The sequence below is a fragment of the Uloborus diversus genome, chromosome 7, assembly GCF_026930045.1.
Source record: "Uloborus diversus isolate 005 chromosome 7, Udiv.v.3.1, whole genome shotgun sequence".
NCBI lineage: Eukaryota > Metazoa > Arthropoda > Arachnida > Araneae > Uloboridae > Uloborus > Uloborus diversus.
The window spans coordinates 95,934,342-95,954,838 of record NC_072737.1 but is presented as its reverse complement, the minus strand read 5'-3'; the positions used below and the strand labels follow the sequence as shown (position 1 = coordinate 95,954,838).

The 20,497-nt window shown below is 31.2% G+C and overlaps 1 protein-coding gene across 1 annotated transcript in view; it reads left to right on the top strand.

Annotated features, from left to right (window-relative positions):
* The window catches only part of LOC129226805 (glycine receptor subunit alpha-2-like), a 62,723-nt gene that overhangs the window by 13,824 nt on the left and 28,402 nt on the right, over positions 1-20,497 (top strand). The window contains exons 3-4 of the mRNA XM_054861433.1: positions 6,697-6,764; positions 14,827-15,053. Coding sequence (XP_054717408.1) covers positions 6,697-6,764; positions 14,827-15,053 — 295 coding nt within the window. The remainder of the gene's footprint in view (positions 1-6,696; positions 6,765-14,826; positions 15,054-20,497) is intronic.

Genomic DNA, 20,497 nt, shown 5'->3' with positions numbered 1-20,497 from the left:
CATATGCTTTTATTCCGCATGATACTATAAAACGACCTGATGTTATATCATTAGCAACACGTTTAAAATGACACCAGCACAGCAAGTTTCATACACTAAAATTTTAATAGCAGAAGCTGGTGGTGAATCATCCAAAATTTCAGCATCATATGCAACAACAGACAGAGCAAGACAATCAAGTGTCAAAGACATAGTCAAAGCTTGTAAGGAGCAATGGAATGGTTTTGATTTTGCAACTTTGCACTGGGATTCTTAACTCTTACCAACTTTAACAAATCAAAATATTGCAGAAGAAAGGCTTGCAGTTATAGTGGGTAATTCATATGAAGTTAATCTTCTTGGTGTACCAGTATATCCAATAGGAACAGACAAAAAAAAAACGGAGTTTTCATTGCTAATTTAACAACTAATTTGCTAAATTCATGGAACTGTTCTGACTCAATAGTTAATATGTCGTTTGTCACAACTGCTTCTAATACAGGACATATAATTGCAGCATGTGTAGTTATTCAACAGCGTTTGGGTAAAGCTCTCCTGTGGTCAGCTAGCCGTCACCACATTGGAGAAATTATATTGTCACATGTGTTTGACGATTTAAAAATTGAAGCATCGAAGTCACCAGACATATTTGTTTAAAAGATTTCGCAAACATTATACATTACTGCAGTTTGTGGAAGAGAGTGACGCTGCTATACCTATAAATTTATCCAAATTTGATGACAGTTCATTCAGTGAGTCCGCAAGAATTGACGAGTGCAAAAACAATGTTATCAAATTAGCTAAATCAAATGTTGTGTTTTGCAGAGGTGACTACTTAGAATTTGTTCAACTTTGCTTTTTATTCTCAGTAAACGATCCAAATGAGATAACGGCAGCAGACTTTAAATGTCCAGCAGCTTTATATAAAGCAGATGGCAAAATTAATTTATTCAATCAAAATTTGCTTATTTCAACACCAAATCCAAGAACTACCAACTGGAACAATAGCTACGCATCAACAAGTTTTAAAATTTAGAAATTTTGTTAATTTTGTCACTTTGGTATATAGTTCATGGTGGATGATGTGCACTTTTGTCTTCGATGCACCGTGGAATGACTCGCAATTCTTTCATTTACTTATAAAATATAGTATTATTAATTCAGAAATTTCTGAAAGTGCAATTAATGCTTTTAAAAATCACCTGACAGAATAAATTGTACCTCTTGCACTATGGAATGATAAAGTGCCTGAAGCAGACCGACGTGCTCTTGCTGAAAGTATATTAGCCATTAGACCAGCTATCCTTTCTAATACAAAACACAGATTTGGTATGGGATTTGGAAAACCAGTTTCCAACAGAAATTCATTTTTCACCAACACTGTCTGATTTTGTTGGCATTGATTCCTGGTTTTTATTTTTAATTTTGAAGTTAGATTCAGAATTCAATGTAATATTATGAAATATACAATAAATTGGCTTCAATAAATCAAATAATATTTATCAACAATTAAATAAATGCAAAAAATTGCTTAATGTGTTATTTTTCTGAGTTTTCATAACTTTCAATTGTCAGGTGGCACACATAGATATTGTTCAAAGTGGGAAAAATTTCACACAAATTATTAATTTTGTATGTAGAACAAAAGTAGCTTAGGGACAAAGCATTTGTAAACGAAAAAAAAATTGATGGGGCGGATGATGCACCCTAATATAGATAATTGCTGCGATTGGTTCCTTAACACAATTATATATTTTACTGCATCAATTTGACAATCTGTTTTCAATGGTTTAATTAAAAAAAATAATAAACAAAGTGAGATCAACAGGAAAACGTTAGAAAACAACAATTCTGATTCATTAAACATTCTAACAAACCCCAAAAGAAAATTATACGATGCGTGATATTAGTAAAATTTTGTCATAAATATCGTTTCCGAATTGCTCTACTGCGCTGGAAATTTAAAGGGACTCATGCCAATCGAACCATAAACGCTGCATAAGATACCTTTTTGTCTCAAATAACTTAGTATCGCGATTTCTAGTACTACATTCTTAAGTAGAGAGTGTGGGGCAAAGTGAAATAGTTACGATGACTGAACTTCTTCAAAATGTACAAATTAGAAATGCGTTAAAAAAATAATTTGAATTTTCACATCTTGAATTCAAATTATGTTTTTCGCAATCACGAGTGTGTGTGTATATGTAGGCGTGTGTGTTTGTGTGTAGAGGGTATGTGTAGGGGGTATGTGTATGTGTGTAGACATATGTGTTTGTGCCTGTGTGCAGGCAGGAGTGTATATATGTGTAGATGTATGTATGTGTGTGTACGTGTATGTATGTGTGTGTAGGTCTATATATGTATATGTGTGTAGGTGCGTGTATGTGTGCGTGTAAGTGTAGGATATTGACGAAACCTGGAGACGGTTTTCGCTAGAGGTGCAGCATCGTGAGGAGCCGGTCGACGGTGATGCTGCGGAGGGTGCTGAAGAAAAAATAATATCATAGGAACGGCAAAAACAGTCAAGTGAGAACAATAACCAATCGTGATTACTCAAAAAAATGGAGAAGTTTTACTTTTTTTTCTTTACGAGGCAAAGGGAAAAAACAAATTATATTTTTATAATATTTTTTTTTTCAAATATGTACAATATTTTTTATCAAATAATTTTTTATCAATCAAATATCAATGTTGATTGAATAAATGAAAATATAATGAAACAATAAACTAATAATTAAAGGAATAAATAAATTGATACACGAAAAAAAAATAAGTGTGTAAAAGAGAGATTGAAAAACAAAAAAGGTGGATGAATGAATAAATAAGTGGATTACTAAATGAAGGAATGTAAATGAATAAATTAATGAATGAATACGTAAATGATAAAGTAAATAATTAAATAAAGAAACTGAATAACCTATTTCACTTTGCCTCGCATGTATGACTAATTGTATGTAATATTTAAAATACAAGTAAGCTTGATACTAAGCAAACACTGAACCGAATATTAGGTCTCAATTAATGTTTAAAATCTTAATAACAAGGTTTTTTTCATTTTGGAAAATCAAAATAATTTTTGACCTGCCGATATATATCAGTCGATATATATCATGATATCTATCACGATATATATCTGATATTTATTTTAAAAATATCATGACATTTTGATGTTTTCGATACTTATTTTTTCCACTACGGTATTTTTAATGTAAAAATTATATTGTCATAGCAATATTGATCATTTATTAAAAAAATAACCAAAAGTTTATGTACTATATTTTAAAGATGTATTAGTACATTATTAATATAACAACAATAATGTAATATTCCTTTTTTATTTTATATTCATAATATTATTAAAAATATAACAATTTAATTCATATTAAAAGTGCCGTTGGAAAAAAAAAAGAAAATATCTTATGACTGTGCACCAACTAATGCATATTTTTTTGTCAATGAATAAATTAATGAATGAATACGTAAATGATAAAGTAAATAATTAAATGAGGAAACTGAATAACCTATTTCACTTTGCCTCGCATGCATGACTAATTGTATGTAATATTTAAAATACAAGTAAGCTTGATACCTATTAACTAAGCAAACACTGAACCAAATATTAGGTCTCAACTAATGTTTAAAATCTTAATAACAAGGTTTTTTTCATTTTAGAAAATCAAAAATAATTTTTGACCTGCCGATATATATCAGTCGATATATATCATGATATTTATCACGATATATATCCGATATTTATTTTGAAAATATCATGACATTTTGATGTTTTCGATACTTATTTTTTCCACTACGGTATTTTTAATGTAAAAATTATATTGTCATAGTAATATTGATCATTTATTATTAAAAATAACCAAAAGGTTATGTACTATATTTTAATGATGTATTAGTACATTATTAATATAACAACAATAATGTAATATTCCTTTTTATTTTATATTCATAATATTATTGAAAATATAACAATTTAATTCATATTAAAAGTGCCGTTGGAAAAAAAAGAAAATATCTTATGACTGTGCACCAACTAATGCATATTTTTTTGTAAATGAATAAATTAATGAATGAATACGTAAATGATAAAGTAAATAATTAAATGAGGAAACTGAATAACCTATTTCACTTTGCCTCGCATGCATGACTAATTGTATGTAATATTTAAAATACAAGTAAGCTTGATACCTATTAACTAAGCAAACACTGAACCAAATATTAGGTCTCAACTAATGTTTAAAATCTTAATAACAAGGTTTTTTTCATTTTAGAAAATCAAAAATAATTTTTGACCTGCCGATATATATCATGATATTTATCACGATATATATCCGATATTTATTTTGAAAATATCATGACATTTTGATGTTTTCGATACTTATTTTTTCCACTACGGTATTTTTAATGTAAAAATTATATTGTCATAGTAATATTGATCATTTATTATTAAAAATAACCAAAAGGTTATGTACTATATTTTAATGATGTATTAGTACATTATTAATATAACAACAATAATGTAATATTCCTTTTTAATTTTATATTCATAATATTATTGAAAATATAACAATTTAATTCATATTAAGAGTGCCGTTGGAAAAAAAAAGAAAATATCTTATGACTGTGCATCAACTAATGCATATTTTTTATTTCTGAATCATATAACTGTAAAAGTAACTAACAGAAGAAAAATGAGTAAAACAGCTAATGCTAAGTTAACTCCATTAAAATTGATAAAAATGTAGAATGAAATATTAAATATAAATAATAAAAAGAAAACTTAATTTAAATTCTACATATTGTAATAATAATATAAGAAAATAAAGAGTGATTTGATGACGCATTTACTTTTGTGAAGACTTTAATTTGTGCTAATTGAAAATATAGGATAAATAAAAATATCGGATATTTTCGATATTTTCAAAAAATATCATGATATTTTCGAACCCTGCCTACAGCAAAACGTTAAAATACGAGTATCAATTTCTGAAAATTGTCTGTATTACCATATGTCTTTGCCGGTATTCTTTTCCTGACTGAAATAGACTACATGTGCCACTGCATAGTTTACCAGATAGGTGGCGCTAAGAACAGAGTAAATATTTCGCCATTTCACTTTGCTCCACATTACCCCAAGTTTTGCAATATCTTCAGTGCTGTGATCACTTCTTTTGTACTTTATGATGTATCACTGCCAGTGTCGTCACTACTTTTTCTTGTTTGAGGTTTTGTATGTGAATCTTTGATTATTTTTTCTAAAAAAAATCTATTAAAGCAAAAATTTCAATCTTTTGAATAAAGTTAAAAATGTGTCAGTTTTCTAGAGAATTAGAAATTTAATTACTTTCCGGAAAGAAATTTCTTTGTTTTTAGTTACACTTTGAAACCACATAAAAGAGTTTCCTCTGGAGGAATGTTTTCTCCTTTAAATTTTGTAAAAAATTTGATCGGCACGTAAAAAAATGCTTTATGCATTTTGTTTCTGCATAAATACATCTTTTTTTAAAAAACAAAAGCAAGTTTCTAACCAACAATAATAAATCAATTATGCCTCAACAACTATGCTTTTTTTTCTCGTCAAGTAAAAGTTTTTAGCGTAAAAGAGCTTTTTAACTTATACTAAATTTAAAACGAGAAAGAGCAAAGGTTTCAACATTACGGTTTTTAAAGCTATTTATGTAAAAAAAAAAAAATACATAAAATTGCGTTTATGCGCTAGAAGCAACTTTCTCGAAAGGAGAAATAAAAAGGAAGTAGATAATTTTTTTGCCTAACTAATGTGAACAAATACTCCCTAAAGCGATGGAATATTTAGCTTATAAAAAGCGTTATTGCCTTTTCCTTTTATTTTATTTTATCTTGAACCAGCTTTGAGAGCATAGAAAAACTACCATAGAGAAGTTTAAAAGTTATTTCTTGAAAAAGATATTTTTGTTACACAAGTAAGAGAAAAATAAATCATTTCAAACAACAATGTTTAAAAACTCATAAATTATTTTAAACGTCTTTGTGTTATAGCCATTTCAAACTTATTTTTCGCAATTATCTAATTTTGTGTAAAACTAGTGGAACTCTAACATTTGTAGTCATACAAAAATGCTATTCTGTTAAAAGTAAATACCTTGGTTTAAAAGTGTATTTCCACTTAAGGAATCCTATATTTAGAAAACATTTATGCTATGACACAGATTTTCATTTGAAAAGAATATTACCCTAGAAGGTTATTCATGTATTTCATATTTGAGTCGCATAAATGTGATAATTTCTTAGTTATATTTTATTTTATATATACATATATTTATTTATTTATTTTATTTATTTATTTATATTTTTCTTCGTTTTCTTTCTATCTGCGAGAAAGTTCTCTAAGATCACTTCGAAGTTAAAACCAAGATTAATATACCATTTCATTAAAATAATTTTTTTTTTAAATTTTTTTTAACATCATTGCTTTAGTGATGGAATGTAAGTGATTGAAAGCAGATGGAGCATTACAACGAAATATTGCGACTTAAAACTCGGAATTGGAAGAAATGAAAATTGATAAAGAAATGTTTTAAAAGTGATTAAAAGAAAGATATGTGGGTATTTTAAAGGCGTTTTGCTAAGTAGCTATACTTATTGTTGTATACACAAAATACCTTTGCTTATATTTTTATATGATATATAAGCGCTCTGACTCTCTACATACATATTTCTTTTCAGGCGAAGCAACAGTCGTTAGGTTCCACATAACAGTCCTCAGCATAGACACCATAGATGAAGGCTCTATGGTAATTCTCAGTTTGATTTTTGTTAATATAATTTCTATTGATGTTTACTATTGAACCTAAATATCACACGCTGATAACATTGTTTGTAAAGGTAGTTAAAAAGCAATTTTCATTTTGATTTTTTTATTGCAGTTTAACAGCTTACTCTTTACAAGAGATAAAAACAGTTTTATAAATTTGAAGAAATTTCAGTGATTGAAACTGAAACCGACAAATGTTCAAAACATTTTAAGGCTTTAAGAAGAGTATTTTGATTTCATAGTCAAATAATTATTCAAAAGGTGTGCAATCTTGATCAGAAACAAAATATCTGTGGTCGGCAAATGCAGTAGACAAAAGAAGCATCAGTGGTGACGAAGGTGATGAAATTCCGTTTTTTTTTAGATTTTCAACGCTTTGCTGAAAACAGTACCAAAAGCACTTTCTTTTGCTGTGGAGATTGATAAAAATGAAAAAAGAAGACGAAATTAAATGCGCGCATTGAAAAATTAGATGCCTTCCAAAAAAAAAAAAAAGGGGGGGGGGATCAAAATAAGTGAATACTAAAAATGGAAAACGTAGTAAGTGCCAAATAAATTTTTTTACAGGGCATCAAAAATAAGATTCTATGTGGATGTGGCACTTACTGCGTTTTCCATATTTTTGCGTTGGACCAACTAAAATCAGTAACCTTCAAAAATCTTCAATGGTACATACTGCTCTCTCTACCACACGGGCTTTAACCTTGCTCCACTGGTGGTCCCCAACAACCTTATTTTAACTACATTTAGGGGGATAGACACATAAATCGTTTACCACAGTGAAACGCTTCACATTTACTTCATTTTGACGAAAAAAGATTTTTTGGTACTTAATGCGTTTTCTAATTTTAATCTTAAAGTGTTTGTAGGTATGTTAGCTATAAACAAGAAATAAATAAAACATGTTTAACTACTACGCAGTAATACATACCCTTCTAATCCCAAAACTACTACCCTCTCCCAGCAATAACAACAAACTTTATGCATTTAATTAAACTGGTATCTTCCCCAAAAGATACGCGTCTAATTATTAAGCAGTAATACAAATTCTTTCAAGCATCATTCGTCCAATAACTTTCTTAAAGTAACAACAGTATTTTTGTATTTTATTAATCAGGTATTGTTAAGAAAATAGTTTATAGAAACATTTCGAAAGGTAGGAAATATTCTTTTCCAATGAATGTAAGCAAATTTGTTTTTGCTGAACTGCAAATTGCTAAATTTAACAATTTTTTTTGACTTTTCTTTTTTAAAATATAAATTTAAGTAGAATGTTTAGATAAACCACTTTAAAAAATGAATTAAAAAGTACTTACTTAAAAAAATCGAAATCCTTTAAGTTTTCAGACATCATACCGTTCAAATAGAGTTTTTAGACGCAAGATTAATTTTAGTAAACTTTACGTGTTACGTAACAATATTACAGTTGAAATGCGTTATAAATGAGAATACCACTTCCATGCGAGACCGTTAAAATATATTTTTTATCTTTCAATTTTTCAAACTCCTTTCTTTTATGCAACGGAGGCAACAATGAAATAAAATGCTAACATAAGTAAAGTAAGAAATAACAACGTCAAAAAGCACAAATTGCAGATTACTGCAGACACGTGTTTCGGCGTTATAAGGAACGTCTTTATCAATGCCAATAGTAACGATCTTATGGATGAAAAGACATCCGACAAGATAAATGTTTATATACCAGGGCTGTTTGAAAAGTGTTCGGCCTTTGGCTGATGAAGAAAAAAGTGGTAAACCTGGGGAGTGTTATACCTACTTACCGTCAAAGAATTTTATTTATTTATTTATTTTTTGGGGGGGAAAGGGGGAGGATTTCTCACCTTTCTCACTAATGCAGCCATTTTTCGAACGCCAAAAAGTCTTGTGTCAAAATGGAGTTATAAGCTTGGCTGTACCGCCTTAATCATAATTTCTTTTCTTGACAAAAATATCGTACCGGTCCGATCTAAAGCCTCTTGAAATTGAGGAACATCCAGAGTCTCAAAGGACTATATAAAACGAAAAAGAAGCCTATTTAATCATTGGAGTCCCGTGGTTCGCAAAAAACGCTGAAATCAAGTGCGTCTCTGAAAATCGTCTGAGAAAACTGCATCTTCCAAATGGTTTTAAATAGCTGTCACCCAGTTTCTGGCAATACCTGATGCAGTAGTGGTGCTCCAGTCGTTCCCAGGTCTGAAAAAATCCGACGAGAATCCTACACACTCGAACAAACTGTTCTGCAGCAACTAATTCACGTATGCGCATACAGTGGCAGATACTGACTGCCATTTTAGGGGAGTCATGCTAAAGAATTTCCTCCTCCTCCTCCCTAAAACGAATCTTCTTTTTTGGGCACGAACAATTTCTTAAAATGCTTGGATACCAATAAAAAGCATGGAACCGGTCAGGAATAGGGCTTCTAGCTTAGAGCAGGAATAGAAATGGAGGAAGCAAGTCCTATTATTGGCTTAGCAAATGCTCAGACTATGACTCCAAGTCATGTGATTCAACAACAACGAATTGTTGACACGCTTTCCGTGAATCTAGCAAAAGAAACCTGATTTCTTCCAATGCTTTGCTTTAAAATCTATCACGTGACTTGGGGTTTTTGACTCACGTAAGAAAATCTTCACTCCCTCCATTTTATCTCTTCTCAACGGCTCCTTAGTAGGCACAAACGTTGTAACTTAGTTTCATAAGCAATGAAAGAAGATATTTCAAAAATTTACTTTCAAAAGTAATTAATGAATTAAAAAGACAGCTGAAATCGTTTGAATTTTATTCATACTGTGTTTGGGCACGATAAGGACACATACTATTGTCGACGGTTTGTGGGGGGGTCATGACCCCCTATAACCCTCCCCTTGTGTCCACCGATGTGCGCATATAGAATCAAGGTCAGCTCATGCAAGCGCTCACTGTTCATATCCATCCGGTTTTTACGAAAGCAAATTTAGTCGGATTCTTTTCTAACTACCCTCGTGTACATTTGCGGGAAAGTTGGAAAAACACAAGGGAAATAAATTTTACTTTTTAGGATTATAGGAACATTTTAAAGTGTATGTCCCAAATTTTATTAATTGTTATTTATACTTTTTGGTATGTACGTGTAAGTTTTAAGTTTTAAATAAGGGGAGGTAAGATCAACTTTTGTTCAATGTAAAAATTTGGAAAACTCTAAAATAAAAGAAAATACATGGGTATTCAAAACAAGCAATCCTAGACGATCATTCCGAAAAGGAAAAATTTACGGGTGATTTTTGACTGAATGGGAAAAAGTTTGCAAAAAAAAAACACTTTTGTTTTTGCTCAAAAATGTACAGAAAACAGTTTACAGCAACAATTTCAGTTATCTTTCACTACGCGTCAGTATAGTTATCTAAAATTAAATAATAACATTATATGTCCGCAAGGTAAACAACACATGTTTTGCGCAAATTACTTTTGTACTAAAAAGACATCAAGTGTAAGAACAACTAAAAAAGAGGCGTTCTGAAACCTCAATCTGTTATAATTACAACCCCAAACAACATAACTGCATTACTTGTAACAACACCAGTCCGAAGTGTTTCTTCGTGTGAGGGGGTGGGGGGCGAAACGCAATTCAATTAACGGATAGGTTTTGCTTTTACTCCCTTGGTGCTTCCTACTCCGGATATTGAAGAAACTCGCATTTATAACCATCAAGCCTGGAAGAAAATTCTCAGGGGGAGTTTCTTGAACCAGGATATGGGATAAACAGAAAAATAAAACCTGAGGTGTAAAAATGATATCCACCATTGTGTTAGGTTGTAAAAGAAGAAGCATTAAACTACCGTTTTTCTGCTGGGAATTACGAAGTATGACGAAGTGGAAATGTTATTTGTGTAAATGCAGTTTATGTCGCTAAGTGTTTCAAAACAAAGTAATGAATATGTTGGATAAATTTGTTAATGGGGACTTTTTTTTCACTTTCCAATTCACTAAGTTTCTTCTTGAGGAACGAGGGAAAAACTATGACATAAAGTACTTCAAAAGATAGAGAATGGATGCATGGGTCATTCGCTGAAAGATGATGAATTTGTATCTATGACTATAGAATTTGTGTCTATTCTAAAAATAATGCGAATTGGTTTTAATACTTAATAAAAGGGGAGAAATAACAAAACAATTAATTACAAAATAAAATTAATAACCAAAATAATTTTAGAGTTGTAGCAAAATATTACAAAATCAGTATCAATTTTTAAAAATTGCTTGTATTATCATATGCTTTAATCATCGGTGGTATTTTTTTACTGACTTGAATAGATTACATGTTCTACTATATTATTAGTTAATTTATCCATTATTAGTTGAGTGAAAAATAATAAATTTATTACTAAAAATTAGTCCCAAATGATGATTAATCCCGTCTGTGAACTGTTACACCTCACCGTTTTCCAAATTTTCAGGGCTTATTATTAAATATAAAAAAAACATTATATAATTGAAACAAATAAAGTTTTCGGTTAGAAATATTAGAGAACACTAGACTGAAAACAAAAAAAAATTAATTAATAAAAATAAACTTGAATGGTATGATTCTTTCAAAATGAATGCCTGTATCCGGAGTGTAGGGTCATGTCTGTGGGCATAAATGAAAGCACCTATAGCTACCATATTTATTGTTCAGTCATCTTAAATACTCTGTTTTACCGTGAAATGCTATTTTGACTGTCTCTTCCGGCTGCTAAAAGCAAAGCACTTGTATGTATTATAACTTTGGCATGCAGAAAAAAAATGAAACTGCTAGATTAAAATACTGTAGATTTCTCTTACTGAGCTGCTTCAAGATTGATGCAGCATGATAAACAAATTCATATAAAATGTCTAGAACCGTGCACATAAGATGATTGATATGGTATATATATATTTTTGTGATTACATTTTAAGGTATAAACTTTGATTAGGCAAAAAATAGACCACAAAGCCAAAGATGGGATTCAATTTTTTAAAGTTACTCTAGCAAAGAGAAAATAATATTCTCTAAGTATGAGTTAGTTTTTAAATTTGCAAATCAACTTACACAGTATAGACAACACGTACTCTATAACAAGCAGTCGTATGCTTAAATGATGTCAACCCCTATAACAGTGTTACTAGTTAAACTGAGATCTGTATACTTGTAGATACCCACTTCATTGAGAACCAGCGTGTTATTTTCTTCACAAGTTATGCAGGTTATTTCTAAGTTGAGGGAGAAAAAACATAAAATTTGAAACTGCATTTTAACTTCAGCTAATGAAGCTTTGTACCACTTTTTCTGGGACATAGTAATCCACATATTGTGTGTACTTGGATTAACATCTTAATTTTAAGCACTTCTCCAGGCTGATTTTAATTTTACGATTAATCAAATGTTGGCTTATCTTGAGCACCTTCCTTTTAAAAAAAAATTAATCAGTATTTGAGACTTCGGAAAAAAAAATAAATAATATATATATATATGCTATCTGTACCCGACGCGCGTTGCTACGCCAACAAAAAAAATACATCATTATACTGATTTTCAGACAATCGGTTGAACGGGGCAGAAGTTGATACTCTGCAGTGCCACATGGTGGTGAGTGGCTTCAATGAGCATATTATGCACCTTCTCCGTGGAAAAATACATATATATAGTAATTTTCATAATAATCGGTCCAGGTATCAAGTGAAGCCGTGACTATACTCAAATTTTGTACTCACGCAGTTTGCAAGATCAATCAATCGCTAAAAATATTAAATAGAAAAAGTTTTAAATCCCCCCGTTGCATAAAAAGCCATAAAACAATAAAGAAAGAATTTATTTGTTCAAACTCAAGAAAAATGGCAACAGCTATCTTCTTATCAATGAGATCTTTCACGCGAATTAATTTCTGCAACCGATAATTTTATTCGTATTTATCCAATGCATTGTGACTTAATTTGGAATGAAAAAGGAACTATCGGTCGGAATTTTTTCGAACTGGTCTATAAACATTCCCAGTACCAAAAATAACAAACGGTGAAAGTTTCAGCCAAATCTGCCGGGTAGTTTTTGAGTTCATGGATGACATACAGACAAACATTCATTTATATATATATATATATATATATATATATATATCTCGGTTTTCTAACTGATCTTTTTAGTATGCATTTTAAAGAATATAGCCTCATTGCTCAATAAGAAGAAAAATAGACTTCATAAATGGGTTTCAAAGAAATAATCTTATAAATAAGCGTAGAAGAAAACGATAAACTCTTCATTAGAGTTTACAAAATTCGCTCAATTCCTAAGAACTTCTGCCATTTCTGTTTATCTTTACCGAAGTATGTTAATGCATATAATCACTGCCAAATGTTTTTTTTTTTCTTTTTCAATTTGAACGTCAAAGAAACTCCATATCTTTCTAAATTAATGAACTCAACCTATGAAAAACCATTTGGGACAACTCGTTTTATATCCTCCATTGAAAAGAGAAATCACTGTTTAATGGTTTTGGACTTGAATAGCAAATCATTGATCTTTGTCAACGTGCACGCTATAACGCTCCTGCTATTAATCTTAAATTATTGATATTCTCTAAACTGCACAATGTAATGAATTTCTCAGCAAAGACATGTGTTAGAATCGTATGTTTTAGGTATTAGTTCTCTAATGGGGCTTGAAATGAAAAATGAGTTGAAAAATCCGATATCAAACTCTGAAATCTTTGTGTAAGTGTTCAGATCTTCATGAAGGGAAAATCGATGTTTTTGCTCTTTGTTGGAATTCATGTTGGAAAATATTTTGCAAATTGAAAGGAAAAGGTTTGGATCGTCCCAAAGACAATGTTCTCTGTTGAAGTATTCATAGATTTAAATCATGCATACAAATAATCAAACTTTACAACAAGGTATTTTTTTGGAAAAAATATTGTTTTCCGTTATTTTTTTTTTTTTTTTTGGTGCATAAGGTTTACTGAAGAATAGCATCAATGAAGCTTAAATTTATTTATTGTTTGACGGGAGATCCGTTTCGCTCATTGCTAGCTCAGATGCTCTGCAAATACATAACTTTAAAAATGTGTCATATTTTCAAATTTGACAAGAAAAATAATTTATTCAGTTTGAGATGAATATTGACTTTTTTTTTTTAATTCAGAATTTTAATTTATTTTTTCTATGAATAACTGGAATAACAAATGTACTCTTATACTAGCTTATAATTTTGCTGCTCTTGGCATTCTAGCTAGCTATATTTAGACTTTGAGTACTGTGTTTGTTCAAGTAGCTCTAAAAGTTTATGACATGGAAAGTTTCAAAATTTTACTGGTATAACAAGAATATATTGTACTTTAAAAGTAAAACTAGGCTTTTGGAAAACGCAAATCGATATAAAAAATACTTCTTTCAGTTTTGACAAGATTTTGTTTAGCAACAGATTTTGTCCTGATTTATTTTCGGGTAGGCTTTTTGTGATTAATGTCTTCATTTTCAGAAGTTAAAATCAGCGTATTTGTGTGCGTTGCAACATGTGTAGACATAGGCACATGAAAGGACGAAGCAGCCAGATAGTCATAATCCACAAGCAATGTCTTACTGAGCTTTTAGAAAGCTACTAAAAAATTTAAAAACTATCAGAGGCGTAATTTTTTAAAATTAATAAGTTAAAACCAGATTTATTTTGTGAGTTTAATTCATATTAAAAGAAATAAATCTGTAACATAACTTCAACTTAAGGATTAAAGAAGAAATAACACCAAAATGGGCAATTTTTTGTTCAACTTCTTTAATTATCATGTGTATTTTATTTGTCTTACTTACAAACCCAGCTTTTTACAATTTGTTGCAGTTGAAAACCGCAAACAGTTTGCACCAAAAGTAGCTATTCTACAACTTTCAAGTATGTTCATTAACGTTGCAGAATACTGCTGTGTCTATGTTTAGATGTTACAATAGGTTGTTGAAATTTAGAATTCAATTCAAGGAAATGATCAAACCTCTTCTATAAAAGAACACACATAAGTATTTACTCCGTTCAGTTAATTAACATCCTCTTTTTCTTCTTGGTATAGACGTATGTGGCAGATATTTTCATGTCCCAAAGCTGGAAGGACCACCGACTTAGACTGCCGGAGAACATGACTATGAAATATCGTCTGCTACCTGTCAATTGGCTCAAAAGGATGTGGAGGCCTGACTCCTTTTTCAGGAACGCCAAGAGGGTCACCTTCCAGGAAATGACCATTCCAAACCATTATATATGGTTGTATAGCGACAAAACAATTCTTTATATGGTCAAGTAGGTATTTTTTTCGGTGATAAACTGTTAAAGGTTGCAATGTACATTTTTGCTTTGTTGAACTGACCTCTCCCCCCAAAATAAATGTCCATTAAACGTCATGTGCAACATACAGATTGGCAAAAACCTGTTCTTGAGAGTCTAGTTAAGTAGGCGAACACCCTCATTCTTTTCCATCAATATTCAATGCACCTTTCTAAAACTTTATACGATTATTGAATCTAAATTTATATATATGCGTGTATGCTCCCTATACAAATCCAGTTTATGTCGAATCTCGACCAAATTTGGCCGGGAGGTATTTGGGCACCCGAGAAGGAAGGTAGAGGGGTTTCCGAACGCCAAAGAAAAACCGAACCGCTCGAGTTCTAATTTTAGTGTCCGAAAATTGCATTAAATGGCTCTTTCTACCCGAAATAATTACCGTAAAATGATCCAACTATGGGCCACTTTTCGATGTTTTTCAATGAAAATGCCATGTACATCTTTGGTTTAGAAATTTAAGGACTTTAGCAATGTTAGCTATGCATCTCGTCTTTCGAATAAAATGTGAAAAAAAAAAAATCTATGTTGGAAAGAAGAGGAAAGGGAATGTTTTTCCCCCATGGGTCCATAGTTGTACCCCACCTGGGTAAAACTATGGGCCACCTCATTTTAACCTAAAAAGCAAATTGAAATCTTGATCTGGCCTATTATTGTCTGAGCCTACACGTTGTCCTATGCTTAAAACTGTATAAAGAATTTTTTTAGTGCATCATTTACCTTTTTTTTTCAATTTTTAAAACTTAATCATCATTTGCCGTCTCGAGTGTCTCGAGAAGTTCAGCATACTGAACGTAGATAACGTTCTTTATTATCTTCCTAGGTTTTGACATAGAAACATTTAAGAACTAGAGAAATCTCACCAACTAAAGGCTAGGTACCTATACTTAGGTCTGAATTTTTTTTTTTAACAAGATTAAAAAAAAAAAAAAAAAAAAAAAAAAAACTGAAATGCGAAATACCCTTATTCCAAATCTCATCAAAATAAATAATTTTTAAAAATTCTCAGTTTGTATTTGGTCCGGATTTTAGTCAGCACCTTCCTCAAAAACTCCTAGGACTACTGGCAATTGGACGACTCTTAAGCTTTCTCTTGTCTTTTCTTGCCATTATTTGCAGTAAATAACACAAAATATGACGAAAGCATCCCTACACAGAATAAAATGAAGCTCCAAGCCTCTAAAAACCGTGAAAATAGGTGGCCCATTGTTGTACCCCAACATTCCCATTTTCGATAAATGTTGAGAGCTTGTAAGAACTATTGTTACGATTTCGGTGCAATTCCAAACTTTCTTCAAATGACGACATAGTTCTTGAGAAAACACAGGAGAATTATTTACGACTATGTACAAGAAAAATCGTTTGCAACTGCTAAATTAACCATAGCAATTGCAAATATCAATTAACACCGTAAACTCAACGGTCACACACGTATTTACATCAAAATACGCAAAATCACAGCGCAAAGGCTAATACACACTTTCAGCGGAACGCTGAAAACGAGACTCCACAAATAGAAAGCTAACTAACTGACTCTCCTCCATTCACAAGACGCCCAGCGTTTTATACCGAGCAAAGAAATATCTGGAACATCTAACAATGTTCTACAAATTTCTCATATTTTCTTTTTATTCCATTCACAAATCTTATCCTTCAGAAATGGAGGGACCATATACTCTATTTGAATGTAAGGGGTTTGTATATTCATTAAATGAAACTATTTACAGGTTACGTCAATAAGACAATTTTACATGAAAGATAATGGAATAAACTCCAAATTTAGCCAGATTACAACAAGTTAATCATAAAAATAATTATTTACAGAATTTGTAACACTATAAAACATTTTAAGTCAGCAAGCGGCTTAATTCATAACTGACAAATTAGTAAAGCAAATCCGAACTAACCAGATCTTGGAAAACAGTGTAAGGGGTCTGCCCAAAGGAGACTTTTGGCTCTTCCACGAGTGAGTCGAATCACGTACTAAGAACGACTAAGTTATCTAAATTATACAAAAACATGGCAATCTCTGATAAAAAGTCGTTAGCTATCTAAATGGTTACACCACCTGATGATTTGTTTTGGAGCTCGTAAGTTCGAAAAAGAGGCCACTAGAGAGGAAAATCATCGCCATAGCAACAGTGGCCCATTGTTGCTCCCTTGGCACAAAGTCGTACCGTTTTGCGGTATCCGATCAGTTTGATTTTAACGCCATCCAAAAGCCCGCGAAAAATACCCATAGAGTTCATTCACTTCCTTCGAATTTCAAAAAAAAGGGGGGGGGGGCTGTAAAACCACCGAGAAAAAATTAAAAAGCACTTTTAAGCCCAATGGAACTCTATTTTCATATTGGAAAACTATTGTTTGCATGATCTCATTTTAATTTAGCGTTCAGAAGGATGCTACTTTTTTTTTACTCGGCTGTGACTAAATAAAATTTTGTTTTTGTTTTTAGGTAAAACATTTTCCCTTTTGATTAATATTTGACGATTTTTTTTAAGGATTTTAGTTGTATTTATAGAGGGTTGCGTTTAAGTTATTCGGGAATTTTTGATTTGCCGTTTTCTTTCTTTAAGAATGATAATTTGGACGGGAAATTTTACAGTTATTTTTTTTCTCTAATTGAAGCCCGATTGTTGAGCTTATGTCACTTGACACAACTTTTATTTCCGAGATAGACAGTGCGAATCCGGGCAATGCAGTTAGTGTGAGATAAATAAAACATTTTTGACAACTTATTCATTGAAAAAAAATTCTATAAGTTTCTTTTTAATAAAAAAAGCTATATTTTTTGCAAAAAACTACCATTGCCTTAACACTTTTAGTGCATTCACAATTTTCAAAACTTTTTGTGTCAATCCCTTCGTTAGATACCAGAGAGTGATATGACTTTCCAATTTGGAACTAATTAACTAAAAGCAGTTTTTATGAGTAAATGTTTGAAAAAATCTCCCGAAAAACATGCTTTTTGCCCCCTAAGTTAAATTGATCATTATTTCAAAACCAGATAATGCATTCACATTAAATTGTCTAGGTTTACTTCACAGTAATATGTTCAATTACCATATTTGCTAAGTTTCAAATCTTTAGAGTTAATACTTTTTTCGCTGGAGCTGTTAGCGTAAATAATAACTTTGAATACGTCGTTGTAAGAAAATCAGGAAGGAAAAAGACTATTCCAGTTATAAGCAGTGCATTTGAGTTTAGTAAATTTCTTCTAGTTTTCTTTATTATTCATTGATTTAAAAAAAAAAAAGTGGATTTAGAAAGAAGAACACTGGGGCTCTCTAAATTTCTCAAAGCCTCAAAATCTATTTTTTTTTTCAAAAATTAGGGTGTTCGCTTACCTTAAAAGTAAATCGGAAAAGAAAGAACGAGCTAATGAAACAAAAAGTTTAAAAAAAATAAATAAATAAAATGAAAATTAATTTGAATGATGAAATTTTGAATTCAAATTATGTTTTTCGAAATTTCTAGTTGCGTCAGGACCCTACTCTTTGTTTACTACCCTACTCACTTGTTTCTAAAATCAGCTTCTGTTCCTTTCAGCCTGCCCCTCCTCTTAGGCGGTTACGTGTGTATAGTTGTGTATATGTAGGCTTGTGTGTGTGTGCGTAGACCTGCACGTTGGCGTGTGCGTAGTGTATGTGTGTAAAAGGTGTGTGTGTATGAGCTTGCGTGTGTGTAGGACATGTGTAGGACATGCTCAGGACCGTGTTGAGCCGCGCCTGCAGAGGATGGTGGGGATTGAAAAAGAAACCAAACATCAAGGACGGTCAAATGAAAACAATTAGCAATCGTGATTGTTCAATATAAAGTAACTGGATAGGTGCCATAATATTTCGCTTGTTAAAGTACGTTTACAACAGAGGTACAACATTTTTATTTTCTTTCTATGGTCGTTTCCTTTTGAGAGAAAGGAAGGGTTGTATATGTGTACAAAAGTGACGCTGCTTCTTTGCTCGTAACTTTTCCACTTGTGTTTTACATTTTTAATTTCATAACACAACTGTTTCAAGATTCATTTTTACACGTGTTATTTATTTTTGAAAATGAAACTTGAATAATAGAGAGAGTTCCTAACATCTTCTACTGTAAAATTAGAAAAGCTTTAAAGCTCAATATAGTGGCCTCGCCAATTCCAATGCTCTGCGCACGCATATGAAGAATATTTTCTGCTTCAGAAGCTACCAGAAATATCATTTTTTGCATAGTTACTGGTAATTACTTCTTGCTTAAAAAAATGCCTACTTAAAAAACATTTTTAAAAATACTTTTAAAAACTATTTAAATATTGTCATTGAGTCTTACAGTATTTAATGAAATTTAACTTTTACTTTTTTATCAAATTGAACTATGGACCTTGTGTTTCTTCTCTTTTTTCTTTTCGCATCAATCATAAAAACAGCATTCTTAGTTTTCAAACACTGAAATGCCTTTTAAAAGTTAAAAACGAACAAGAATATAAACAAAGAAAATGCAAACTATTTTTCTTCAAAAGTTGAAAGCACACTTTCAGTATTTATACTCTAGAGAATTTTTACGGCATAGTGTGGAAGGTAGTTACAGATGGCTTTTAAGGCAAATTCAAACAATGGTTTCTTTGCAGCAGTTGTAGAATAGATTTGGAGTAAAACTTTACTTGTGTAAACATCTAGAATCGGAATACCACGTGATTTCCTCTTATGAGACGAACAAATATTCTTTCACGGTATTAGGTAATCAGTTTCATCGTATTCGGAACAATCTCAAGAATAAGAACTAGGTATTATCTTCTCCGGAAAATTTTTCTCGAGACTTTTAAACCAGTGTTTTGCTATTTATCGTAAAAATTCTCGGTGAAATTCGTCGCAGTCCACAACAATTGTTCTACATATTGACTTTCGTTGAATACAAATCTGAGAACTGTAAATTGAAGCATGAATATTGGTTTGTTCTGGGATCACGTTGAGGCAATAGTTTAAAGTAAAGATAACTTTGTTGTTTGAATTATTATTAAAGCCACTTGGGAGACCAAACATTTTCAAAAAAAGGATGTGTTAAAGTTAGTTAGTGGGAAACATGCGGAAACACTCTCAACTTAAGTACAGTTGTTTTTATCATCGCAATTTCAGAACTAGTCTCTGTTACAACTACAGTAATACTAAATAGTATGATAATTGTAGCTAAGCGTTTCCTTTTTCATTCAATCCGGTTTTTTCAAATGTTATGTTTTAGGATAAAGCGGCATGAATTAAACACAATGCACGATAAATAAATTATCTTCCAGAGAATTGAAAATGTGCGTTGACCATTCAGTGGAAGTCTGCATGTCCTGTTTACTTTCCAGATCAAATCATAGAAAAAAATTAAAATTTTAAATATATAGTAGAATTATTAATAAACTAATCTGTCTGTGTTGC